The following is a 27384-nucleotide window of genomic DNA, read 5'->3' as shown; positions in this document are numbered from 1 at the left end:
CCTGCCCTCCACTGCCAGGCCACCTACCCCGTGGCCCAGTGAACCTGGTGTCTGCCCCACCCCTCCCCCGGCAGGCTGGCCAGAACCCCAGACCCACTAGGCCCCAGGTGGGCAGGGAGCATGCGACTCTTTAGGTCTGGGTTAGAAGAACCATCTTGGCTTGTAGTGAACGGGCCAGTGTGGCGACTGTGGCCTGGGGTGGCCACCTGGCTGGGCAGCCTCACACTGGGTCTTGTCTACACTGGCAGAGCCCTTGGTGCTCCCTGGACTCCCTTCCGGACACCAGGCTGGCAGGGCACCACCTGCCTCATCCCCGCCCCCTCCCCGGGGACCCAACCCCCCCAACTATGCCCCCCAGGCTCCTCTCAGCTCCAAGCTTTTGCTTTGGCTCCTCCCTCCTGTGTTCCTCTTGCTCCCCAAATCTTGTCTCTTCTCTCAGGCCACCTCCTGAGCCGTTAGCATTTAAAGGGCTTGCAGCCTTCTCTGACTTTCCAAAACTGCTCTCTCTGCCCTCCAGCAGTCTTCTAATGGTCTGCTAGAGGCAGGTGCCCCTGCTTCACTGGGGTTTCACAGTGCTGAGCACAGGGCACCCAGTGTCAGCCCCACAGCTCCTGGGAGGGCTTTCCTTGCAGCCAGACCCCAGGGCTAACCACAAGGCCACAGCTGAATCCCAAGTTCTAGCGGGAGTTGGTGGTCCCCTGGCTCGGAGGAGGTCTGGGGGGCGAGGGGGCCCTCCTAGGCACTCTGACAAATGGGATTTCATTCCAAAGGAAAAAATGGGATGTTGTGAAATTCAGAAGTTTCTCTTGGAGGAGGAGCCTCGAGAGGATGCGGGCAAAATGTTACGCGTTCTGATAGATGTTAACGGTGATTATGTCCATGGGGTGAGCGGGGGTAGGAGGCAGGTATTAGTATCACCCTAGTTTACAGGAGAGCAAGCGGAGGGCAGCTGGCGTGTGAGACCGCCGGGGGACAGGAGCCAGAACCAGGGTGAGACGCTGGGCCGGGGGTTGCTGGACCCCGGAGTGCATCAGCGAGTCATTACGCTGCGCGCAGGAGGTCGTCCGCAGGTCCGCGGCCTACGTGCTGGGCTCCAAGTGACTCTGCTTCTCCACTGAGTTGGAGATGCGCTCCTGGTAATCAGGGTGTTGTCAGCACCCAGAGTAATGCAATGACCGTTGTCTGATGGGGTCAGTCCACCACGTGGGGCTCTGACTTACAAGCAGCTGTGCAAGAATGCACTTATTCCAAGCACAGACACAGCAGCTTCTGTGGCGCCTGGCCGCCTCGAGTACTACCTATGCCATCCTCTCCCCTCCGTATCACCCCTGCCCCTGGGCCGAGCTGGGCACCATGCAGCGAGTAGTGTGGTGGCTCTTGTGTCCTCTCTGCCTCACAGGACTGGCTGCAAATGACCCAGGCCTGCACACGCATGGTGGCACAAGCCCTCTGGGATGTGCTTGGTCCTGGCAGGGACAGTCAAGGACAGGATAATCTGCGAGGCCAGGGGCTCCCCAGGGCCCCATGCATTGCACTCTGTAACCTAGGATGCCTGGTGAGGGCTCAGGGGCCGCCTGGAGGGCAGCTGGGAGGACTTCTGACCGCTTATTTGTCTAGGGCGATGGAAACCAGCTGCCTTGAAAGCAGCAAGTTCAGCACAAGTGTGACACTCTTGCTGGCTGTTCACACTGTTGCCCGGTCCTCCTCTTTCCATCCGCCCAACACTTCCTGACTTCTGATAGGTCACCCCATCCTCGCCAGGCCCCCAGGACACGGCCAGCGCACGCAGGTACAGGGGAAGGAAGGGCGAGGGGGAGGATGTGCCTGCAGCAGCACGGGGGGGCCCCGGTGCCAGGGTGGGGGCCATGCTGGGCAGAGTCCCGTTCATGCTCCCCATGGGCGGCCTGCCCTGTGCCCCCTCTGGAACATGGCTGACTGCCCTTGGCTGGGAAGCCTGTTCATACGGGGGCTTCAGGTTAAAGAGCCCGAAGCACCTGGCACTCGCAGAAGGAAGTGGAGTGGCACCTCTTCCACACTGGCCCGCAGGCCCTGCAGCGGGCAAACTCGGTGTCCTGCCTCCGGATTGTGGGGGTGGTGGCTGGAATGCCACCGTTTCATACACCGATGACTGGGGAGCAGGCTCCGGAGAAGAGGGATGGGGAACAAGGCCTACCACCATAGCTCAGCCCTCCGAGGGGCAGCCCCCCTCTGCAAAGAGACCCCCGCGGTCACCTGAAACTCCGGGTTGTCTAATGTAAGGGGCTTCCAAGCACAACATCCTATAACCCATCACACATGGCTTAACCTCCCTGGCCCTCTGGGCTCTTGTCTACAGTAAGGAACGGCTAGATGGGTGATCTACAGAACGGGTCCACACCGTTCTCTGATTTTTAGTTAACCTGGGGATGTGATAGCTCAAGAACCAACCAGGACTCCCTGGTCCTATTTCATAAAGTCCAAACCCTTTTGTTCCATTGTCTGGACTTCCCCCGACTCTCCACTTACACCCTGGATTCCAAGGCCGGGCAGTGTCCCCACTGTCTCTCCTTGGCATTTTGTTTCCTTGTGTCCTGGCTCAGGACCTCACCCCCATCAAAAATGACCTCCTAGAAGACGGTGTGGCAGCTCCTAAAAAGTTAAAAGTAGCATTTCCATGTGATTCAGCAATTCCACATCGAGAGCGTATGCCCAAAAGCAAGGAAAGAGGGGGCCAAGCAGATGCCTGCATGTGCCCATTGGCAGTGGCGTTCTCACGACAGCCAGGAGAGGACACAGCCCATGCGTCCGAGAGACGCATGGAGAGACACACAGGAGAGACACACAGGAGACGCACAGGAGAGACAAACTGTGGCAGGTCCACACAACGGAATATCATCTGGCCGTGACAAGGAAGGACATTGTGACATGTACTACCCCACGGGTGGGCCTCAGAACCACTTTGCTAAGTGACATAAGCCAGACACGGAAGGACAACTATTTTACGAATCACACTTAGGCGCCGTGTGTGTAGAGCTCGAGAGTCATGGAGACAGAAGGTGAGGGGCTGCAGGGTTAGGGTTCGGAGGCTACGGGGGTTTTGTTCGGCATATGAGGAGAGGTTCTGGGGGTGGAGGGTGGTGGAGACCCTGAAATCTTGCGGTTGTACCTGATGCCACTTGGTGATGTGCTTAAACGTGGCTAAAATGTTTTACATCACATATATTTTATCACGATTTAAAAAAAAAAGCCAGTTAAAGAAAGTGAACCTGACCACACCAGCCAGCAGCGACACCATCCTTGCTGCTCTCCCTCTCAGACCCTCCTCCCGTGTCCAGGTCCCCGGACCAGCCTCTGTCACTCTGCGGGCAGAGGCACATGTCAGAGCCCCGTGGAGACGGAACAGCAGTGTCCTGGGGGCTCTTCGGACCCTGGGTTCAGAGGAGGGGCTTGGTCAGTCATTCAAAGCTATTTGCTTCTCTTTGAAGGAGGGAGCTCTTGCCACCCCCTCCCCACCAGAGGACGGCTGTTCTTCCTTGGTGGTGGCCAGGAGCCTCCCTGGGGAGCCAGGGACAGGGTGGCAAGTGGTTATATAATCTGTGGGGAGATTTTTTCCATCAGCCTGGGCAGTGCCAGCTTTTCAGAGGCGGCCATGGCAGGTAGAGGCGCCCCGTCCGGGCTGGCCGTGCCTGGGCAGGGCAGCGACGCTACGATCCTGAGTGGCTTAGCATAGCTCGGATTCCCGTGGCGGCTGGGGGCTGGCCACTCGCTGCGCTGCACCACAGGGAGGATCCGGCTCTGGCTGGCCAGGCTCCGGGAAGGGGGGAGGAGGAGGTGCTGGTGGGGAGCTGCTCGCCAGCCAGGGGTGACCCTCTGGGGCCCCAGACACACGAGCTGGCCTTCTCCTATAACCCACTTATCTACAGGGCCTGCCTGGGCACGGCAGCCTCAGACAGGGAAGCGCCCAGCTCAGTTCTATCAGGGGACTGAGCAGGGAACTGAAGCCAGGATGGGGGGTAAGGGCACGCAGGGAGGGGGACACAGCCTGGCAAGGGACACGGGTGACAGCGAAACAACTTCTGACTCAGGTAAAGCTCTCCAGGCCCAGAGATGGGCAGGAGCAGGACATTGAACCATTCCTTCTGCAGACACCCACACTCTTTGGCCCCACTGGACGGAGGCTCCCGGAATCAACCACCTGATGCTTGCCCAGGACCTGCTGCATGTTGGCAGGGTAGGGGGACACAGGGACGACAGGAACACAGTCTTTGCTCCCAAGTCTCCAGGGGATGCAGCCTCCGACGGGAAAATCCTAGCGGGCAAGCTGCTGCCCTGGGCTCCTTCTGTGACTTACTGAGAGTCTATCATCATTTTCTTTCCTCTGATTTTCCGATGTAAAATTCAAAATGCCTTTTTCCTGTTCAAGTCACGGGCTGCTTCTGTCCCACCCAGTCTTCCAAAGTGCCATTTAGCGCTTTTGAAAGCCACCGTGTCCCCACCTGCCAATGCTGCCGCCCCCAGCACCCTACCCCGTGTCGAACAACCTGAGGAACCTGGGGCCTCTGAGTCATGCTCCCCACCTGCACACATGGGGAGAAGGCCGTGGTGGGGCAGGTGCACAGCGATGACCCACAGGCAGGCTCCACCATGGTGCAAGGTGTGCAGCAGAGGCTCAGCACCCCGGGTCTGTTGGGGGGGAGAGGATTGGAGAGGAGGCCTCATTCTAAGGCCAGGGTGGGCAGTAAGCGTGTCCCTGCTGGGTCTGGTCGGGCGGACTATTGGTACTGGCCAAGCGCCGGCTCCCCTCCAGACCCGGGTACAGTGGCAGTACCTGCGCCGACTCAGACCGGGGCACCACGCTGCTGTGACAGTTGGTCTCCCATGGCAGTGAGGCAGACTGGCTGGTGCTCCCCACCCCCCATTGGGGGCACGTGTGTGTGCCAGCCCACGGCCTCAGGGCGAGGGCTTCAGTGTGGGCGACTCGAGGGGCGCTCACACCCCAGCCAGCGGGTGGGGCAACTTGTTTTAATTTTTTTTTTTAAAGAAAGGCCTTGTGTGGGTCTTTGCGACAGCCATGCACTGCCTGCCCATGGGGAGCGGTCTGCACTGCCCTGAGCCCTCCATTTTATCCCCTCTTGATTTCTAGCAGCCAGTGGAGGGGAACTCGGGGTGGGTACGGCCCAGGGCTTCACTCAGCTCTGGAATGCACAGAACAATGTGCTTCTATCTCTGGGTATGCCCAGCTCGGGCCAACAGCAAAATTAGTTGACATGCCTGGAGTGCACATCAGCTCAGCCAGTGGGCATGCAGAAGCGAGGGAGGGCTGAGCAGAGAGGGTGCGAGGCCGAGAACCGGACCCAACCCTGGGCACAGCAGCCCCGGGTGTTCATCTGGATAGAGCCAACAGAGATGGGAAGGGGTTTCCTCACACACCCTCAGCCCCCGTTGGCCCAGAAAGCTCAGATTCAGAGGCTGCTGCAAGTGCAGTGGAATTATTCTAGAAGGGTGGGTTTTGGAATCTCCATGGACAGCCTCATGAGACAGACTCCTGATCTTTCTAAGTTTCTGACCCTTATCCTTATGTCTGCGGGGTGGCACTGGGGCATGGGGTGCAACCCCGTGGCTTTGGGCAAGGCTTGCAGCTTTCTCGAGCCACTTTTCTCATCTGTAAACATGGAGAAGGATTCTTGTCCTGGGACCCGGGTCAGAAAGAGTCCTGACATTCACACACGAAGGGCTCATGAAGAGGGGAGCCCAACACACACACGGGGGAGCGCTCGGCCCCAGGGCTGAGGTCTCCGTCCCTCCCTGACAGCCATTTCCTGAGAACCTACGACGTCCAAGTCCCGATGCCAATGCAGCCAGAACTCCTGCTCTCAGGGACTTCACATTTGGAGCTGCTGATGACCCCAAGAATCAACGTTCACTCCTCTTCCCCCATCTCCCTGTAAAAGATGGGCGTTAGGAACTCCAGAATGTAGGTGAGGGGGAACAAGCTTAATTTTCCTGTGGGATAACTAGGAGAGAAGGACATTCTCACTGATGAGAGCAATTAGAAGGATGGCCCAGTGCCTGTGCCCAAGGCAGCAAATGTGAGACCAGGACAGGGCACAGAGGATGGGAGAAATGGGGCAGGAGGAGGGTGTATGTGTCATACAGCCCTGAAGATGTGTCTTAGGTTTCTGATTTGCTGATGGGGCAGCCAGACCAGGAAATCTTGAGTGTGCTTTCTGGGCCTAAAACCCATAGTTCAGATCACTCCCAGAGACCCCACGGAAGCCCCATGCAGCCCCTGGCACCACCCAGTGGAGTTTCTGAGGATCCAAAGCCCCAAACATAGAGCTTCCTGGTGACCCCAGCCAGAAAGGCAAGAGTTTATCTGTTCTCTAGCTTGAGGCCAATTTTTTGTTTTGTTTTGTTTGTTTTTAAGAGACCATCTTATAGAAGGTGCCGGTGGAGAGCAATTTATTTTGAAATCTGGTCCCACGCCAGATTCTGACTCGGCGTTTCTTTTCCCAACAGCCCTGCTGTGTTTACGACTTGAGTTGAGAGGAGTATTTTTTTTGGTTTTTTTCCTTTTTTGTTTTTTGTTTTTTTCAAAAAAGGTATCGCATCCTTCTGTTGGATGTGTTGTTGGCAACGGTTGCTAGGGAGAGCTGGGGTCGGTTCCAGACATACTGATGCTTGCTCTAATAATACTTTGCTCTGCATAGCTCAGATGCAGACACCTCTTGGCTAAACAGGGCATGCACATTTCAACAGAGGAGGGCTTGAACTCCTACTACCCAGCCATATCTTGGCAGAGGAGCCCTCCTGGAGCCCAAGTGGGAGGCCTGGGGTGGTGACAGAGCAGCGGGGGGCGGAGGGAGCTCAGGCCTCCAATTCCTCGCATTCCAAAGGTCCCATAAAAAGAGGCACAGTCATTCTCCCCCGCCTCGTGAAGCTGGAGCCTCCCCCTCCCACTCCAACCCCATCATCATATTGCAATTCCCTGTGAAGATGGAGGCCGAGTTTTGGTGGCCTCTGTAACCCGGGGGTCCCAGGCAACCCACATTCTCCTGGAGGTCAGAGGATATCAGTGTGCACACTCCAGTGGGTGAGGGACCTTGCAAACGCAAGGCCGGGAGCTGGGTGGGAGGGGGCAGAGTGGTACATGCAAGGCAGCGAATCGGATCACATCCTCGGCCTCACCGGGCGGCCTGGCCTCTGGCATACCCCAGCCACGTAGGTTCAGAGTGAGGTCCTTTTCCTAAAACATGTGATAGCTGCTCCGACAAACGTCCGAGGCCAAGAACAAGGGAAAGGACATGGGGAGACAAGCCGAGGACAGAGGGGAACAGGGCCGTTGGTGAGGAGAGGTGGCTCTGGGCTCCGGCCTGGGAAGTGCGGCGTGGCTCCAGGAGGAATCCCCTGGAGCGGTGGGAGGGGTGTGAGAAAGGGCCCCCTGGGACAGCCCGGAACAGCTTTCTCCGCTGTCCAGACGGGAACCCGAAGCCCGGTACGGTGAAGGCACCGTCCCAGCTGCCGTGCCTCCTGCTTTCTGGTGTCCACTCACTAGTTCAGGCTCCGTGTCCCCCACACTACTCAGCAAAGAGTCCAGTACCTGGTGCAGATTTTTTGACTGGCTCACAGATGACAGGCAGGACCAGCTGTTTCCTAAGTGACCATGGTGGCCCAATCAGGGCATCTCTGGAGTATCTTCCTAACAAGTGGTGCTTACCCAGCTACACAGCAGAATCCCTGGGCAGGGGGAGGGGGTGGCACAGAGTTCTTTCGGAAGGATGGCCATTCTGTCCCCGGAGAACCAAATGCGACTGGTCTAGGGCAGGACCCCTGCACCGGTGTTTTAAAAGCTCCTCTCTACGGGATTCTAATGGACGCCTAGGCTGAGAACCACTGGCCTACAGAAAACCTGGTGGCTGAAACTCAGAGTTCCCAGGCCGGATTCTCCACACCTGACAATCACACAAATAGAAGACAGCGCCTCAGTTGGCCCAACTGTGAAGCTGACCCGTCACCCACAGACCATCAGCCACCCAATACAATGCCTCGTGACTGCAAAGTGTAAGGTCCCTGGGCCAATAGGACCAGCATCACCTTCGACCTAGGTAGACCCGGTCGAAGAAGAGCTCAGGGTGTGCTCGCAGCTACCAAACCAGGACCTGCATTTAAGTGAAATACCACAATTGTGATTCGAAAGCACAATCAAGTCTGAGAAGCACTGACCTATCGCATAACAGACGTTGGAGAAATGTCTGTTTACTAAGTAGAATTTTTATGTTTACAAGAAACATCAAAACCGAAAGACCACTTTTGAGGTCTGGGGTGGGTGATGGGTCCACTGAGAGCCTAGGGTCTCTGGCACTGTCTCGGCCTATGGGGGCAGTGTACCGGGGCTCCTTGAGATGACGATGCTGAGTCTGGCTGGGAAGGGTGGAAGGTCCATTGACCTCCCTTTGGCCCCACTTGCCACCCTGTAGGGTCTGCACCCCAGTCCTCCTGGAGGCAGCTCTCACGCCTCTGCCAAAGGGTCCACTACAGCAGAGCCTGCCCCTCTCCTGCTATGCTGTTGGCCCCCAGAGCCGAAACCTGGGCAGCGAAAGCAGTCCGCCCAGGAGGGCACGGTCCAAAGCCCGTGCTGAGAGCTGTGTTTACAGGGCACATCACACCCTTGCCCCACTGCAGCCAGCATCCCAGGCTGGGGCTCTGACATCAAGGCAGCAGACTGTCTGGCCACACGAGGGGCATCTCTGAGGCCACTGAATGGCAGTGGGCCTGGGGAGGATGGAGCTAAGTATGAACTGCAGAGGGAGAAAAGGGAGGGAAGAGCCCTGGGGTGGGCCCGGCCCAGGCCAGGAGAGGGATACAAACCAGGTCTGCTAGAAGATGAAGGCAAGTAAGAAAAAAAGCCACCCCCGTGGGCATTGAGAAGGCAAGTGGGGTTTGATGAGCCACATCCGCTTCCCTCTTTTCTTGTACCTTGTGAGCCTGGGGTGGTGGATGGCCGTGAATCATACTGCCTGGGACGCTGACTTCCATCTGCCACCTCCTCGGGGCCAGAGGGAAGCAGCAGGTCCCAAGGACGCCCAATCAGACCCACGGGGTTGGCTTCCTCTGGACCTCGTGTCCAGAGAATTGACTCCCTCCCCATCAGGAGCACATCCAGCCTCCCCATGGGGCCTTCAAGGGGCTCTCTCCTCAGCCTATATGAAAGCCGGGGCTGCAGGTGGTGGAGAGGGGGTGCATGGGGACCGCTGGGGAGTTCTAGATTTCTAAATACCTGACCCACTAATCTTCCACCCAGGCAAATGGCAGATGTGGGACCGACAGCTGTCCTCTGCTCCAGAGACAAGGTGGCATCGGAGGGCCGGGTCTTTTGGGCTAGCTCCCAAAGCACAAGCCGTAGGTGTCACAGAGCCAGGCTGTTGGAGGGTGGGTTTCTGAGGACAAGGGGCATCCTGGACCATCTTCTGCAGAGGCAGCACTCAGAGAAAGTGAGGGAGGAGGGGCTCCCATGGGGCCCCTCGTGCCCGATCTCCAGGCCCCTGACTCATCTCTGGCAGCGGGAACCCATGAGGGACACTAATGAGAGCCCTGCAGCCCAGCCCAGCCCCTCCCGAGGCCCAGCTCCAGTGGACAACTACTCGTCCAGGTCAAGAAGCCCCATCTCCCGGCGTTCAGGTTAGTGTTCTTGCCCCGCGCTCATGTTTGCCAGACTGTGTCTCTTGGCAAAGCTATTTCCATGAGACATTATTAGCTGAGGATACAAAGAGGCCTCGTTGAGTCCAGGGGGGCCACACACATTTCCTTCCTGCTGTGCTCAGCCAGCCCGTCCTGCGGCCAATGGACAGGCAGGTATGCCACGGACCCCTCTGTGGCTGAGCATGTCCCAGGACGGACGTCCTGCCAGACACTGTGGGCAAGGCTGCTCCGATCATAGATGGTTGGACAAAATGCCTGACCCGGGCTGGAACCTGGGCGGACCCATGGCCAGCGCCCTTCCCAGCTGGGTGCACTTGCCCCTACACCCTGTCTTGTCCCTCCGCCACCAGCTCCGGTGACATTGCTTGGGGTTGGCAGCCATTGTCTACAAGTCTGGCCCTTCTCTGAAAAAGAACAAGAGCCAAAGCTGAAGGCCGATCCCTCCCTAACTCCCCATGCCTGGCAGTACGTGGCAGACAGGCCACTCCCTGCTGCCGCTGCCCTCCACACACTCCCAGGACATTCCGGCCCATGAGGAACATGCCCGATGTGCAAATCCCTCAGGTAATGCGGGAATTCATCACCAGGGGAGCGTGGGCGATCCAGGAATGGGAACCTGATCGGGGCCTGGAGCTGGAAAGAAATAGCCAGGGCTGGCCAGCGAGGTCTCAGGTTGCAATGAGCAGACTCCCCAGGAAGAGGGGAGGACAGCAGTGAAGAGCCCTATGGGCAGCACACAGAGGGGGCTCCCTCCTCCCCGTGACGGGGGAGGAGACAGCAGATGTCGAATCAGGTGGTTGAGCCCAGGGTGACCGCGTGCCTCGGTGAGCGCCTGGTGTCTGGGTGGAGATCATGGAGACAGCCCCTGCACCTCTTGGAAGTGCTGTGGTTTGGGTGACCCATCACACTGTTGTGCTTGTTCAGACAGACCTGCAGGTGGTCCCCTCCAGCCCTGCAACTCTGCTGTCGGACCTCCCAGCCTCCTGTCCTACGTGACCTGCGCTGGAAACCAATTCACATCCCAACTAGTCCCAGGTACAAAGTCAGGGTCAAGACAACTTTCCCCCGCCGAGGGTCCCCCAGCGTGGTGGCCATGCCATGCCACCTGCTGCCGCTCCTTGATGCCGCCAGTTCACTTGCTAGGACCTGAGACAGAAGAGTGGGTACTGGACCCGAGCTCATGAGATGCACCAGGGCCTGCCTGCCAGCCTCAGCCTAGTGCCCACACCGGAACCTACGACACATCAGCCGATGCTGATGAAACCAGCACTGCACGCCAGCACCGTGGAGGAAGAAATGTAGGGGAATTGGGACTGAGCTCTCTGGAGGGATTCTGAGAAGGCACCAAGGAATGAGACAGTCTCTGATCTCCAGGCTTTCCCTCTGCCTCAAAAGTGGTCCCGGGAAGCTTAGTGTATCGGCAGCCAGATCAAACGCTTTCTGCTCACAGCCATCTAAGCACCAGTTACACCACCTCCGGGGGCTGAGGGGCGGGGGGTCGTGGTCCAGGGCAGGAAGAAGAGGGGGCAGAGAAGTCCACAGCATACTCGCGTCTGCTGGGACGCGGAGAGGTCAAACATAGAGACTGGTTAAGACCAAGCGTCAGCTCTCTTATCGTGGAAATAGAAAGAGGGAAGGGCTGGTTAAACATGAAACACGTATAAAATTATACCGGTCCATCGTAACCATGGAGCACGAACGCAAACACACGCCTATCTGACACTTGCCCCTTGCCCCTCGAGTGACTCTTTATTTTCTATAATTAATCAAGCTGGGGTGGAACTTGGGGAAAGTTCACCCGTGGTCAGAATCCGCAGCCTTCTCTCTAGTAACAACCCTCAGCGGGGTGCGGGGGGGGGGGGTCTGGGGAGGGGAGGCACGGCAGGTGGTGTCTGCCTACCTGAAGCATGTTGAGAAGCAGGCTCCGGAACTTGGTCCCCTCCACCATGAAGAGTGCCATCTTGTCACACAGCTTGGCGGCTGTGAAGGCGAAGCTGCGGTCAGACACAGCCTTCTGGTAGATGGTCCGGACGATCTCTCCCAGCATCTCCTCAGAGTTGGTCGAGTTCTGGGCCTCCTCCATGAAGGTGGTGAGCTTGGTATCCACGTCACTGCTGTTGTTCCGCATGCTGTTCAGGATCTCAATCAACTTGTCCATCTTGTTCTGCTGAGGGTTGGTGGTCTCCACGGCCACTTCGTCCTGGGGGGCATGGAAGACAGACCAAGGCACACCTGAGTGGAGCCGAGGTTACTGCGGGGGATGGGGGACCAGTGGAGGGAGGGCTGCTGCCCTTAGAACGGATCTAATCCTACCTTCTTGAATCTGGGGTCTGGCACCTCTGGGAATACTGACCTCCACCAGGGACCCTCGAGCCCCAGGGTCCTCTGCTGACCTTTCTCTTGGCTCCCGTAGCATCTGGGGCTGATCCTTCTTGCAAGCTCTAGCACTTACCCAGGATTCATATATACTGGCTGTGTTTGTCTACTTACCCATAAAATGCCTCAAGCTAGAAATGATTTAATGGGGTTTGTACAAGATGAAATAAGATAACAAATGAAATACTGAGTGTAAGGGAAAATGAGGGCAGGAAGGAGGGAAGTATCCAGAATGCCTGCTACCTTGGTTAAAGGTGTCCATGGAATGGCTAAATCTTATCTTCCAGACTCCTGGTTCCTACAGCCCAAGGACAATTGTGGCCCTGGTTTTGTGCCCTGTGGAGACCCTGCTGGACTTCTAGAACAAATGTTATCCACCAAGAAATTCTGCAACGTGCCACTAAATCGACTGCCACTCCCAGGAAGGAAATTTCAAACAACAAACTCAACACCTTCAAGAAGTTTCAAGGCAAGTGAGTCAGACCCAGGCTGGAGAAGGAAGAAAATGGTATCTGACGAACTCCAAAGTATCTATTCAAATGCCACAGATTGATGGCCAAGAATGTAATGGCCCTACCTGTTGGCATATGAGAGAGGGCAGAAGGGCAGGGTCAAGGGATACAAAGGGAGGTCCCATGCTTGTCCCTCTGTTCTCAACACGGAGAGCTCTAGGCTGGGAGGCAGAGACCAGGGTGCTAGAACCTGCTTTCTGCTTCTAGTCATAGGGCTGTGGGCAGTGGTTTCACTCTCTGGGCCTCAGTTTACTCACTGGTGAGATGAGGAGATTGGTGAGATGAGATTGGTGGCAGGGCTCAGCTTTTCCTGAGCCCTGCCACCACTTACGCCAATGTCCTCCTGGCCTAGGAATCTAGGCGGGCTCCCCGAAGGAGAGTCCCTGAAACCCATGTATGGGTTCTATCCCCTCCTTGCCCATCTATCTGGGTTACCATAGTGGGGGCATCTTCCAAACATATTCCATCTATCTGAGCCCCAGGGCAGAAGAGCGGTCTGCATATAAAATAACCACCACTCAGGAGGCCTTTCCACGTGTCATGGCATTGAATCCTCATGGTTTGTCTGTAAGGTGAGTACAGATGAGTCACCTGGGGTTCAGAAAGGTTAGGTGACTTGCCCAAGGTCACCTAGGCAGTCAAAGGCAGAATGAGCACCAGCTGGTTTGCTGGACTCCAAAGCCTGTGCTATTTCCCCTCCATGACTCTACAGCTACATGTAGTAGAGACAGAGGGAATGTAATTAATAACCTCCCTTCCCTGGCCAGGCTGTGGGAATAGGTCTTGGAAGGTCTTCAGGAGAACAGGACATACTGGCCACCAGCTGGGAATGGCTACACCTTTGAAAAGTAAGGAAATGAGCGAAGCTCTCCTCCTGGACCTCACAGCTGCTTGCCCCACAGGGAGCAGTGTGGTGGGAGCTCGGGGCCATGAAGATGCCAGGAGCAGCATCTCAGCTTCAAGCCCTGGCTGGGGGAGAGGCCTGACCTGCCTTGTCCTGCCAGAGTGTGGACTGGGCCTGGCTTCTCGGGCAAAAGGTAGAGGAGGGCAGGCAGTTGAGAGGGGCCGGGGAGATGCCCAGAGCTTCGAGCTCTGCAGAAGCCCCAGAAGGAGGACTCTGGGGAGGTCTGGGGACAAATCGGCTTTTCTCGGGAATGGTTCCTCAGGGTAAGAGAGTGAGTGGATTTGATGCTGCCAGTGACAGAGCCCTATCCCTTGGCTAGAGGCACAGGGACATATCCTCCAGAATCAGCGAGCCAGGCCAACTCTGGAAGCCAGGGTCAGGGGTAAAGTGAAGAAAGAGAGGCTCGGGGCAGGGGTAGGCAACATTTAAGAAGGTCCCCACTCTCAGGGCTGCACCAGTGCAGGGCAGCACCTGCGGGATGCCAGGGGTGAAGGCTTCCTCCAGTATTGTCCCTTAGGCCCTTCCTTGGCTGCAGACTGATGAAGGAGGAGAACCACACAAAGCTGAGGTCTGCTGCACTCTTCCTGACTCACCTTTGCCCTCTCCACCTGGGCGGGGACCGCAGCAGGCTGGCACTTACCTGGGGGAGAAGCATTGGTCCACCTTGTATCAACTCTGAGGTTCCTCCAAATGCCCTGTTTGCACTACCAGGGCAGTGAGTGTCTGACCACACAGAAGGCTGGAGAGAGAGCCAGGCCTTCCCGGCACCCGTCCCATCCTCCTCTGGCATATGCACCTGCCTCCCTACTTCCCTCTCAGGCTGTGGCTGGTGCCCACCTGGGCCTCCCATGGGATCTAGAAAGCCATGGGAGGTGCTCGAGGGGTTCTCGCAGAACTGGCCCGGGCCTGCCGCCGAGTGGCCGAGTGTCCCCCCGGCAGTGATGGGCCACCTCAAACCCGAGCCCACCCACGGAAGTGCCTACCTCGTGCCGTCCTCCCTGGTGCAAGAGAACAACAAAAATTCAATTACCGGTACCTTTTCTTTCAGCCTTCGCCGCAGCCTGTCTTTGGAAGACTGGAGCAGGGTAATTTTGGGCCGCTCCCCGATGCGCTCGGGAATAACACTGTCTTTACGCTTTGTCTCAGCCTCCGGACCCCCTGGCTGCTGCGGGGGCAGCCTTTCAGGAGCCCCTGGGGTGGGGGCATCAGGGCTGCGGGGGGGCTCAAGGCCGCTGTGCCCGGTGTCCCCCAGGGCGTCCTCAAGTTTGGGGCTCTCCATGGTCACGGTCTCTTTGGCATTGCGGTGGGTGCCTGCTTCCCCCTTGTCGCCCGGTGGGTGCTTCATGTTGCTATGGTGCCAGCGCCGGTTCTGGCTGTAGCCGTGATGGGTGGGCCTTCCTGAGGAGTGGGGCACCGAGCCCCCCTGGTAGGATTTCTGGTGGTCCCTGTTGTGTTTGGCACTGCCCGGCTGGTGGTCACTGTGCTGCTGGGGCTTGTTCCCTCCTGGAGGTCTCTGCTGCCGTCTGCAAACCAAAGGAGAGAGACAGGGTCACTGGGAGAACTGCTCAGGGTCCCCGGGGCGAAGCGCTAGGAGAGCGGTTCACTGAGTCAGTCGTTCACCGGTTCATTCCTTCAGCTCCCTTACTGAGCACCTCCTCTGTGCCAGGCTCTGTAGGGCCTGCAGATACAGCAGGTCCCTGGGATTACAGAGGGCTTCAAATGGGTCCTTGCGTTAAAGTATTATTTTATTCCCTTATTGGAACACACGTCAGCACATGTGTGGGGAGCAGAGTTAAAACGAGCCCTAGAGGAGTAGATCCTTCTGACTTGGGCCACAGCCACCCTGCAGCTACTCTGGAAGCAATGGTTACCCTTGTGGGGGCATCTTCCAAACATATTCCAGGCACATGTGTTCCAGCAAAGATGTACACTCAGACCTGCTTCTGGTAACAAATATCCTATTAATGAATTTTCATCATAATGGCTCTTGTAAAGTTCTATCATTTGTTAAGCAACCATTTTTGGGGGTATATTGACATTTCAACCCCCTAAGCCCACTGACAAAATACGCAAGGAGAGGTTGTTATGGGCTGAATTTTGCGTCCCCATCCCCTTCAATTCATATGTTGAAGCCCCAATCCCTACGACCTCAGAATGTGACTGGATTTGAAGATAGGGTCTTTAAAGAGGGGATTAAATTAATCCCTTAGGCCACGACGGTGGGCACCAATCCAATCTGACTGGTGGCATCCTTACAACAAGAAGAAATGTAGACACAGACACCAGGGTTGCAGGCATGTGAGGATGTGGCAAGAAGACAGCCATCTACAAGGGAGAGACGCCTCAGAAGAAACTAATCCTGCAGCTACCTTGACTTTGGACTTTCAGCTCTAGAATTCTCAGAAACAAAATTTCCGTTGTTTAGCCAACCCTGTCATCGATTATTTTGTTACGGGAGTCCGAGCCAACTCATACAAAAGTGACACTTGACTCACTGATCTACTGGACACACTATTTGCTAAGGTAGATAATATCACGTGGAACAAAACTGAGGTGTGCACATGGGATGAACCCCAAACGTTTTGATGTGTGCACTGAAGGCAAGCAAGGGATGGGAGGGGGCATCCTAGGGACCCTCCAGTCTGTGTACCAAGGCTGCTTCCGTCTCCGGATGTCCTTGCATGTATACCCTTCCAGTGTTTTCCATGTCATGACTTTATGGGAAGTGAAGAAGTAGAACAGGACGACTGCGAGCCCCTCAACTGACGTTGCATCGTCAGTAAAGCAAGCTTGCAGAAAGAAGACTACCTTCTAAAGAATGAGGACTACACCCTCGTCTGTGACCCATCTCTTCGATGGGCACAACAGACCTTCATTGCAACGCATTTTCTGTACAAAAAGGTATTAATTTACTTTAAGCCCATTATTATGTAAACGGCTTCAACGATCAGATCACCCGATATTTTGTATCTGAAAATCTGGAGGCACCTGGGGTTGAGGTTAAACATACCACTTTCCCATTAAAATGAATGAAAACGATTTTTTTTTTCCATTGAAAAGCTTTCCCTACTGGCAGGGTTTTCAGGTGGTAATTAAAGTTGTTAAGTGAGAGACAGGAGTATAGCCTTTTGTTTCCACACAAATGGTAACAACAACGCAGTGTATCTTAGAAGCAGAAATCAGTGTGTTTCTGGAGGGAATTTTTTTTTTTAATTTTTTAAAGTTTATTTATGATAGTCACACAGAGAGAGAGAGAGGCAGAGGGAGAAGCAGGCTCCATGCACCGGGAGCCCGATGTGGGATTCGATCCCGGGTCTCCAGGATCGTGCCCTGGGCCAAAGGCAGGCGCTAAACCGCTGCGCCACCCAGGGATCCCTCTGGAGGGAATTTGACGATTTGTCATAAGAGCCTTTAGAATGTGTAAACCACTGGAACTTGTAATTCCACTTGTGGCAATTTATCCAAAGGAAATAATCAAAAAAATAAAAAAGGGATGTAGGTACAAGGACGCTCACCACAGCACTGTTTAACTGGGGGAAATTGAATGTCGAACATTAAGAACACAGGATAAGACTTCACTCTGATTGGGGCACCTGGGTGATTCAGTCGGCTAAGAGTCTGCTTTTGGCTCAGGTCATGAACCTAGGGTCCCAGGATGGAGCCCCAAGTCGGGCTCCCTGCTCCTCAGGGAGCAGGCCTCTCCCTTTGCCCCTCCCCCCTGCTCATGCTCTCTTTTTTTTTAATCTCTCTCTGTCTCAAATAAATAAATAAAATATAAAAAAAATAAGACTTCACTCTGTTGATGGAAGAAAACATGTGTTGTAGAATGTGTAACATGGTGCTATTTTTCAAGGCAAATATTTATGTGCATAGAAAAAATATGGAAGCAGACACACCAAAATACTAATGGTGGTTGTCTCTGGGATGGGATGAAGATTTTTTTGTTTTGTTTTTAATTTGTGTTTTCTAAGTGAACGTAAACTTCTTTTTCTTTTTCTTTTTTTTTTTAGAGGTGGAGGGGCAGAGAGAGAGAGAGTGCACGAGCTTTCACACAGTCTCCACGTCTAGCACAGAGCCCCACGGGGGTGCTGAATCTCATGATTTGAGGTCATGACCTGAGCGGAAATCGAGTCTGATGCTTACCAACTGAGCCATCCAGGTGTCCCGGACATGAATTTGTTTTTCTGAACTTTTTTATTATGAGACAATTACAGATTCACATGCATTTGTTAAGAAATAACACAGATCTTTTGCATCCTGTACCTGGTTTCCTCCACAGTAGTATCTTGCAGGACTGAGGTACAAGATCATAATGGGATCTTGACATTGACTAGGGTACAGAACCTTCCCATGGCTCCTAGGATGCCTTTCTGTTGCCCCTGTAGAGGTGTCCATTCCCCTTCTAGCCCCTCCTCTTGAGCCCCCCACGCCATAACTAATCCAGTCTTCATTTTTACAATTTGTCAGCTCTAGAAAGTTATATAAATGGAATCACACAGTATGTAGCCTGGGGGGATTGGCTTTTTCACTCAGCATCATTCCCTGGAGAGGCATCCCATCCCAGTTTGGGGGGGAGGATGTGGTTTGCATGTTCCATAGTTTGCTCCTTTTTACGGCTGAGTTGTGTTCCCTTGTGGACGCATCTGTGAGTTTAAGTGTTTACCCGCTGCAAGGCATCTGGGTTGTTTCCAGGTATTGGCTCCCATGTACAAAGCTGCTAGATACATTTGTGTGCAGGTTTTCATGTGCACATAAGTTTTCATTTCTCTGGGGGGTGCCATTGCTGGGTCACAGGGTAGTTGTTTATTTTTTTAAAAAATTTACAAAAGATTTTATTTAGGGGCACCTGGGTGGCTCAGCAGTAGAGTGTTTGCCTTCAGCTCAGGGCGTGATTCTGGGGTCCTGGGATCTAGTCTCACATTGGGCTCCCTGCAGGGAGCCTGCTTCTCTCTCTGCCTGTGTCTCTGCCTCTCTCTTGTGTCTCTCATTAATAAATAAATGAATATAATAATAATCTTTTTTTTTTTTAAGATTTTATTTGAGAGAGAGAGAGAGTGAGCATGTGCAGGAGGATGGGTAGAGGGAGCGAGAGAATCCAAGCAGACTCCTAACTGAGTGTGGAGCCTCTCCAACTCCGAGATTATGACCTGAGCTGAAATCAGGAGTCTGCTGTTCAACCAACTGAGCCACCCAGGCGCTCCAGGGTTGTCGCTTATTTAGAGGAGAAAAAAAAAAAAAAAAGCCCAAACCATTGAACTATTTTCCAGAGAGGTTATATTCCCACCAGCAACGCACAAGCTGCTTGTAGTCATTATTTCTCTGGGTAACTCCAAACCCATCCTTTTCCTCCTTCTACTGAATGGATTCTGAGAACACGGATGTTAGAGAGGCTATTACGGATTCCCAGGTCCCAGAAGCTTGTTCACTTTGCCCTTTTTCTGCCCATTTTCTCGGTGTGGCTCAGATCGGATCATTTGCCTTGCTTGCACAGTGCTGGTTCTTCCCCGTCCCTGCTGCCCTTGAGCCCATGCATTGAGTTTGCAACTATTAAGTTTCATTTGGTAATTTTGTTATAGCTTCTATTTCTTTGCCAAGGCCTAACGTTTCCTTTGTGTCAAGCATGTTCCTAATTGTTCTTCGCGCGGCATTTTTATGCTGGCTGCTTTACAGTCTTTTGTCTGATAATTCTAACATTTCTGTCATCTGGGTATTGGGATCGATTGTGTTTTTTCATTCCTTCAAGATCTTTCTGGGTGTCAACATGACTAAGAGATTTTTGGTTGAAACTTGGACATTCTGGGTATTATGTTATGTGAGTGTGGACTTAAGTCCAGAGCCTTGGAACTGTTTGAGCTGGCTTCCTCTGACCTTGCCCCAGGAGCAGAGAGGGCTGCCACGGCTTGGAGTAGAGGTTGGGTCCCCTCCTGGGTCTTCTCTGACACCCCAAGCGGCTCCTCTTTGCTGGTGAGCAGGGAGGATTCTGGGCCTCCACACTGACGCCTCCCTGGCAGGGGTGGAAGGGTACACGCTGCTCCTACCCACGTGGCCCCTACTGACATCACCGGGGGCAGGGAGCCTTGACCCTGCGGGTGGCAGTGGGATTCTAGGCTCCCCGGGCAGCCTCCACAGACATGGGGGCAGTGCTCAGCACCCCACAGGAGCGTGTGCCCGCTCCTCACTCAGCCTCTCTGACACCACCCTGCTGGAGCCTTGGATGCCCCCTCCCAGCCCGGTGAGTGTGAACTTTTGGCTCCTTCCTTGGCCTTTGCTTGTGTGGGTCAGGCCCGAGCCTACTTTTTTATTTATCTTTTTTTCTGGGAGCTTTGCCTCATCCAAGAGCTTTCTGCCTTGTGAAGCAGCAGGTCCTTCTTTCCAGGCCCTTTGGCTACATGGCAGGAGGTCGTCGGGGCTGTTTGGTCCCCCTCGGAGCGGCGTTTCTGGATTGCTGGATCCTTAGCTCCAAGCCTGGGGTCTGTGCAGCCGGCCAGAAAATTGCAGCAAGTTACCACTGTGTCATTCCTCGGGTGCCGCGGTCTCCAGCCCGCCTGCTTCTCCCTGGCTTTCGGAGTCCTCTTGTGTTTGCTGTTATATAGAATGGAATGTTCAGGGTTCCTAGTTGTCTGTACTTATTTTAACAACTTCAGAGTCATTATAGAAACATCCGCAGAAGCCTGGTGCGTTGAACTGAGCCAGGCTGCTGGGATGCGCCCTGGGTCCTTCTCGTGAGGCCTGCGTGGTAGTTCTCATCGTTGGGTGTCCAGGTTCCATCTCATTGGGTCTGATGTGCATCGCTGGTGCAAAGAGCCGTGCTGCCCTGACACCTGCGTGGAAGAGGCAGCCCTGCCACCTAACACCCCTCGGCTCTGCTGACCTGCCTAAAACTATCCATTTTATTGCCCAGTGGATTCATCCTAAAAACAGAGACCATCAAAGGACCAAGGCTGTAAGTTCTGGAAGATGGTCAGTTTGCATTCACGGTGCGGGGCAGGGATCACGCGCACAGGCGCCCAGGAAGCACTGGGCCTTGTCCGCCAAGTGAGTCACTGGGTCAGCTTCTTTCCAGGATCGCCAACTGGCTTTCACACTGCCCAGACCTAGGTCCAGATGCCTGAGACTCGAGTCACCTGTGAAGCACAGACCCACCTCCATGGGGAGATCCAGAAGGAATTCCACAGCCCTCCGGCTCCTCAGGGTACATGCACGACGGAGACCGGAACCCTCCCCCTGCTTTTAGTTTTCAATGACTTTCATAATTTGCCCTTTCTCCTACCGTTCTCTTTGTTCTGAGTGTGAGTAATTTTTAAGAGAAGAAACTTGGAAATTCCCTGGCAGATAATGTTTGATTCTCATGACTTTTCCCATCCTTATTTAGAAAATTTGCAACTATGGCTCAAGGAATGCCCCCAAAGGATGGCTGACCAAGGCCTTCCCAGCATTTGTCTTGAAACTGTCTGGCTTCCCACTTGCTATATCAGGGATTTCCCTGTCTCTGCCCAACATCCTCCCTCTTGCGGGGGAGGGGGGGAGCGGGGGAGCGCCCCCCCTCCCCCCACCCAAACAAAGCAAAACAAAACTTCTCTCCACCTAGGGGAGGAAGGAGGGAATTTCTACACGGTTGGGAGTCAAGGGCTCAGCAAGAATTCAGCTCAGTCTTGCAGACATTCTGCTGCTCTTGCTGGCCCTCGGAGCCAGCCAGCAATGACCAAGAATGCCCAGGTGGCCGGGCACTGAGGCAGGGTGTGCTCAGACCCATTTGGCCTGGTGGCAGCCCCTTTGCACACACGGAGTGCTATCCACTAGCAGGAGTGGAGGTCTGGGAGTCCATCCTTAAGGGCCCCCTCCTAATTGGGCAGTCAAGATATCAGAGTCAAGAGGAAAAGGGCTGACAGGGGGCTGGACGGCTGGGTGATCGCTTGGGAGAGGCGGCATGGAAGAGCCAGTTGCCATTAGAGGCAACAGGCATGAAGCCTTTCTCTTTCCCTTTTCTTCTTTCCTCTTCAAGGCTCGGATCAGCTTTCAGGGCCACTGATTATTGGGACCGGTCTCCGAGTGCAGGCTGGTCAAGGAGCTTTCTTCCCATTTTACAAGTAAGTCAACTGAGGCTCCATGAGGTGATGTTCCACATGCTCTCCAGAGTGTGCCCAGCCTGTCGGCGAGTCCCAGCACCCAGCACCCACCTCCTGACTGCCTCCCGTTTGCCCTCCGATCCAGTCCTTTAGGACAGAAGGGCCGAGTTACCACTGAGATCTGCTGTGGTCATGGCCACACGAGGCCCACGTCCTGGGCCTGGGAAGGGGCTGAGAGGGCCCTTGCCATCAAAGGAGACAGGGGGAGGGGGGAGTTGGGCCTCAGGCCCCCACCTTGGAGACCCAGGCTTCCCTGCTCTGGCCATTCACAAATATTTGTCAGCGGTTGCCAGCTGCGCCAGCCAAAACCAGCTCCTCTCTCCTCTGTGTTTGTTAGTCCTGGGTTTCATCAATACCTCTTTAGGGGCCAGCTGGCTGCTTACCATGAAACCTGTGGGTTTAGGTTTGGCCTGGCTGTGGAGGAGTTGCTCCTGTGGCCAGGCAAGGAAGCACTTGGTCTCTGATGTACGGATGTGTGGGGCCAGGTTCTGGAAACACAGTAGACAGGCCATTTTGCAGCCTCGCAAGCAAAAATATAGATAGATAGATAGATAGATAGATAGATAGATAGATAGGATAAAACAAAAAGGCAAAAATCCATCTCCCTGTCTGCTTATTATGCTCTAATCTCTCTAGGGAAGTTTCCTTTGGTGCTGGCGGTAGAGGGGAGAGGAATGGCTCAGGAGATTAGATTAATATTCCACTTGTGCTACTGGCAACACCTGCTGTTAGGGAAATAATGCCTTTTTTTGGGGGGGGGGGAGAATGGAAATTGTCAGTATGCTTTTTCCATGCTTTTTCCACTCATTTAGTTTATTCTTTCTTCTTTGGGTTCTGAAATCAGATGTCTTGTTTCACTCTAAGATTGCGCTCTTTTATTAAAAAAAAAAAAAAAAAAAGGAAAAAGAAAAGTTCCCCACACCACAGCTGCATTTTGGGAGGTGGGTGTAGGGAGAATAACTTCAGATTTTGTTTTGAAAAATGATTCTAACAGCAGTCCGAATGCAGACAAACGTTTCTCTGTTCATTTTTTATTTCATAATTGTTCCCAATGAGATATTCCGAGGGCCACTGACTTATTATGGTTCTCTCCATGTCGGACACTTTACCACATAATTTGTAGGTCTGCTTAAAAATTTCTGAAAGCAAAATTCCTAGGGCAAGTGGTTTTAAAACTATGCAGGGGCTCATATTTCTTGCCGTCAGAGAAAGTGATGATTGCTCATTACTAGCCGAGGCGCCTCTACTCCTGCCCACCTACACACACCCTGTGCGGGGTGCCACCTTCCCCGCCCCAGCCCGGGGGCAGCGCCAGAGCGTGACAGGCTGTGTGTCCCGGGGGCTCCTCGGCAGCTCCGGGCCGCCCAGCTCAGCGCGGGCAGGTGGCGCCTGGGAACCAGGGTCCCGGCCACACACAGGCCTGCTCCTGTTTGCACGAAGACGGGTATGCTTCAGTAGGGAAAGTGGGAGGTTCGGGGAGCCACCCCAGGGCAACGTGCCACTGGCTTGGCAGAGGCACAGGGTCCTGGTGGCCTGTGTTCACCGAGCACCTACTGTGTGCTTGGGGCTGGAGGAGGTGATGGAAATCCCCTGGGTTTGTTTCGAGGCCCCCCACGGGCATGCGGCTCCACGTCAGTCTCCAGCTGTGTGGCCTCGTCTCAGGGGTGGCTGTGATGCTTGTGGAGTGACCGTATGTGACAGTGGCACAGGTGACTGAGCCACGGTTCAGAGAGGTTGCCCAAGTAGCTAGTGATGAGACCTGTTCTGGGAGTCCATCTGTCTCCACGCTCAGGGACTGCCCGAGATGCGAGATGACGGGATTTTGCAGGTGCCTGTTTGAGGTCCTCCCACTGTTCAGAGAACCGGGATGCCACTGCAACTCATGCAACCACATTCCCCGTGGTCACAAGGGCCACCACCAATGTCCTGGCGGCGTCGGCTGGCTGTGCCCACATCAGGCCGCTGGCGGTCCCTGGAGGACGGCGCCTGTGTGCTTCGGGAACACTCCCGCTGCCTCCGACGGCCAGCCAGGCTCCAGGCTCCCCCGCTCCCACACCTGTGGGACTCTCCTTGTGTGCACAGTTGGGAAGAAAATAATTCAGGACTGAGGCCTCGGCCAGCCAAGGCAAAGGTTTGCGTCAGAAGTCTGGTTGGCCACTGCCACGGATCGAAAGCCAGAAACCTGACTTTTATGTGGCCCACAGGATGCTCTGGGGTGGAAACAAGAGGGTCCAAGTGGTGCCTCTACCCCCTGCCCCCAAAGGCAGAGAAGAGACTCTTCTAATCATAGAACGCATGAGCAAACCATGATGGGAGGGAAGGCTGCTTCATTAATTTTTTTTTTAAAGATCTTATTTATTCATGAGACACAGAGAGGCAGAGACACAGGCAGAGGGAGAAGCAGGCTCCATGCAGGGAGCCCGACATGGGACTTGATCCCAGGACTCTGGGGTCACACCCTGGGCCAAAGGCAGATGCTCAACCGCTGAACCACCCGGGGGGCCCTATCACCTCATGAATTAAACATGTTCTGAGATCGTGCTGTGAGTGTGGGGTGATCAGAGGTGTCAGTGGGCTTGCCCGCCCTGGGCAGAGCTCCCGGAGCACCAGGGGAGCCGGGGCTATGGGTGACAATGGTTGCGCTGTCCCCCAGGAGCAGCCAAATGCATCTCCTGATCCCATCATTGCCCCAAGGCCCTGCCCAGCAGCCTTCCCCAGCTCCCTAAGGCCTCTTCCCTGTCCTTCTGACTCTTGATGGCATTATGGCCTGATCCCCCATCTATATCCCTGCACAGCCTCATGTGTTCTTCTTGCAGGCCTTGGAAGCATCCCCTTCCTTCGGATGTGGTGGAACTCTCTCTGTCCATCCCTCGGGGTCTGGCTGAAGCTGGGCACTCATGCATGCCTCCAGGAAGCACCCCCCGCCCCCATGCATGCCACGGCCTGGGGGCTTGGTGATGACTCTGACCCACGGCTATGCCCCTGTAGCACTTAGGCTCCATGTGCAGAGACAGTAGCTGATCCATAAACCACAGAAACAGGTTATCTGGCTGCAACCAGGGACAAGAGTCACGAAGGAAAGGAAACAGAGAGTAGCACCAGCTCTGTGGCAGCCGGGTCACAGACGCAGGACAGACTCATAACATGTGGGACCCTGTGCAACAGGACAATGCAGGCCTCTCGTTCCAACACTACTGAGAGTTTCAGGATGGGCTGGTGAAGGTCGAACCCACCGAGGCCCTCGCTGCCCACAGATGCCCTGACACAGGGGACGGTGCGGTGACAAGGACACAGAGTAACGGTAATAAAAACATGCCAACACATATGAAGCACCAGCTGTGCACTGGGCATGACTTCCGCTGCCCCCAAAGAGGGAGGCACTACCATTAACCCCCTTTTACAGAGAGGTCAGGAGGCACAGAGAAGGCAAGAACCCGTCCAAGGCTACACAGCTCGCAAGAGGTAGAGCCTAGGTATAAATCTAGGCGGTCTGGTCTCAGCATGTGTGCCCTCCCTGACCACACTCTCTGGCCTCGCAGTTTTGAGGCTTGATGGAGGGTCCTGAGGGCCGGGGGCAGCCTGAGTCCCTGCTGAGCCCCTGAAATCCAAATGCAAATCCAGAGGCTCTCCAGTGTTGGCCAAGGCCAGAGTGGGGAGGGATGGAGGGCTGGCGGCACAAGGCGGACACAGGCTAGATACGCAGAAGCAGAGGCCAAAGGCCGAGCTGAGGCCACTGGGAACAGGGAAGCTGAGGCCCGTGGGAGGGGAGAGCCTGGGAGGGCTCTGGATGGGGCCCGAGTCGAGGTTTGGAAATCCGGCTTCCAGCCTTGGCTCCAGCGCGTCTGGGGAAAACCACAGAAGCCACGTGTGGCCCTCGGGTTTCCATGCGAGCTGGGAACAGTCCTTTCCCCCACCGGTGCCCATTCTGGGGCGGGGGCCATGGAGCCCACTTAATGGCTGTGCCTGGGGAGGGAAGCAGGAGCTGCAGGCTCTTGCCACCTTCTTCCATCTTGGGGTAGCCCAGAAAGCCACAGAGAAGTGGCTTTCCCTGGGGGATAGCAGCAGGGGCCCCTGAGTCTCACTCAACTGCACAGGCATTTCTGAGGTGCTGCTGCCAACACCCCGGGAATCCAGGGCCCTTGGCCAGCCCTGCCCAGCCCGGACTCCTCAGGGCTCACTGTTCCCACCTGCAGAATGGGAATCCTCAAACCCCACCTCCTCTGCATTCCTGCCCGGGTCACCAGGCTGGTCAGAAATTTCAGCACCATCAAGGCCAGGAGAGCATTTGGAGAACAAAAAGCACATTATAAATGCGAGGTATTATTTTTGTTCCAGCGTGAATCAGGCATTCCAAGAATCCTTGGCCTCAGATGTTCGTAGGCAGCGTGATGTCATGGGAAGAGCACGCGGCTGTCCCGGTGGAGAGTTTCCAGGAGAAGGCCCTCGCCCCTCCGTCCTGCAGGCGGGCCTGTGGACCCCGGGCGTGCCCTCAGAGGCTGGCATGTCAGGCAGGAACACCCTTCAGGCGTCCGGCTCTAACTACCTGCTGCCAAACAGGCTGGGCCCATGACGCCGCGCCGGGAAGCAGAACCTGCCCCAGCCACCCTTTTGGAGGCTGCAGAGTTTGCTGGCTCCTGCCCACTGTTCCGGACCACATGCTGTGGGTTTTCCAAGCACAGCAGGAATCCGTCAGGTACTTGGAGGAGGGGATGAAGGTGAGCACATCGTGGCGCAGGTGGGAGAGCCGATGATGTGCGCCATGCCAAGTATCAGGAGCCCTAAGATGTCCAGCCTCTGGCTTTTGCGCCAATTCTGGCTCTAAGGACTCATCCCCGAACTGACCTCGCAGGATGGACTTCTTGACTACGAAATACTCACACGGTCACCTCCCAAGAGAAATACTGCCTGACGGGGGACCTGCAGGCTTAGAGGTCACTCCAATGGCTCGTTTACTCCCCGGTGAATGCCTGGCTGTCAGCACCCACCACAGCTGGCCCCACAGGCCCTCGGTCACCCCATGTGCCGATTTTGGAGCACACTCAGGAACCAGTCGTCCATCAGGGCCACTTCTCCACGTCCATGGGGGCGGTGAAACCGCCCTCGAACTGCAGTAGGTGGGACAGAGGGAGGGGGAGGCACAGAGGGTCTCCTAAGACTTTCTAAACCTCAGGTGTGAGCAACTGCTGAGCCTTTCTGAACTACAGGGGACTGAAGCCCAGAGACATGGCCTGAGCACTCCTAACGGACACACTTCCTTGCGCGGAAAGTTGCCCCACAGTGACAGGGGCTGCCTGGAGATTTAGTGAGCTCCCCCTCACAGGAAGTGTCCAATCACTGACCAATAGCTGTGGAGACCTCCTCTCCCTAAGCCTGTTCTGTCCTCAGCACCTCCTCCAGGAGGCCCCCTGGGTATCAGGAGTCCTCACTTGGGGAGGCAGCATGATGCAGCGACACACAGGCTGAGAACAGGGCCCACTGGGCGTCCTCTGATTTCACCCACACCTAGCTAGGTAGTCTCACGCAAAGTCACACCTCCCCACCCCTCATTTGTTTTAAGTCACACCTCCCCACCCCACATTTGTTTTATCAATCGAGTGGGACTGGGACACACAGGAGAGAGGCTGAGAGGAGAGGCAGGTCCACAGGGCTGGGTGATAGACCTTGCTGGCTGTCCTTCCTGCCCGGCCCCCCTCACCCCACTCTGCCTCAGCCCACCCTAGGAGGGGGCCCAGGGAGGGAGGTGAAGAGAGGTGGGGAAGGTGAAGGGAGGTGCGGGGAGGTTGGGAAG

General features: G+C 55.2%; 1 protein-coding gene across 10 annotated transcripts in view; it reads right to left on the bottom strand.

Annotated features, from left to right (window-relative positions):
- Positions 1–27384, bottom strand: part of CTIF (cap binding complex dependent translation initiation factor) — a 284428-nt gene that overhangs the window by 76970 nt on the left and 180074 nt on the right. For 8 of the 10 annotated variants that reach the window (XM_041761953.1, XM_041761893.1, XM_041761943.1 and 5 more), the window contains 2 exons: positions 14501–14993; positions 11579–11878 (listed from right to left, as the gene is read on the bottom strand). In XM_041761953.1, coding sequence (XP_041617887.1) covers positions 11579–11878; positions 14501–14993 — 793 coding nt within the window. The remainder of the gene's footprint in view (positions 1–11578; positions 11879–14500; positions 14994–27384) is intronic. The other 2 variants (XM_041761927.1, XM_041761937.1) reach the window with 1 other exon arrangement.

Source organism: Vulpes lagopus, chromosome 1 (assembly GCF_018345385.1).
Source record: "Vulpes lagopus strain Blue_001 chromosome 1, ASM1834538v1, whole genome shotgun sequence".
NCBI lineage: Eukaryota > Metazoa > Chordata > Mammalia > Carnivora > Canidae > Vulpes > Vulpes lagopus.
This window is presented reverse-complemented; position numbering and strand designations above follow the sequence as displayed.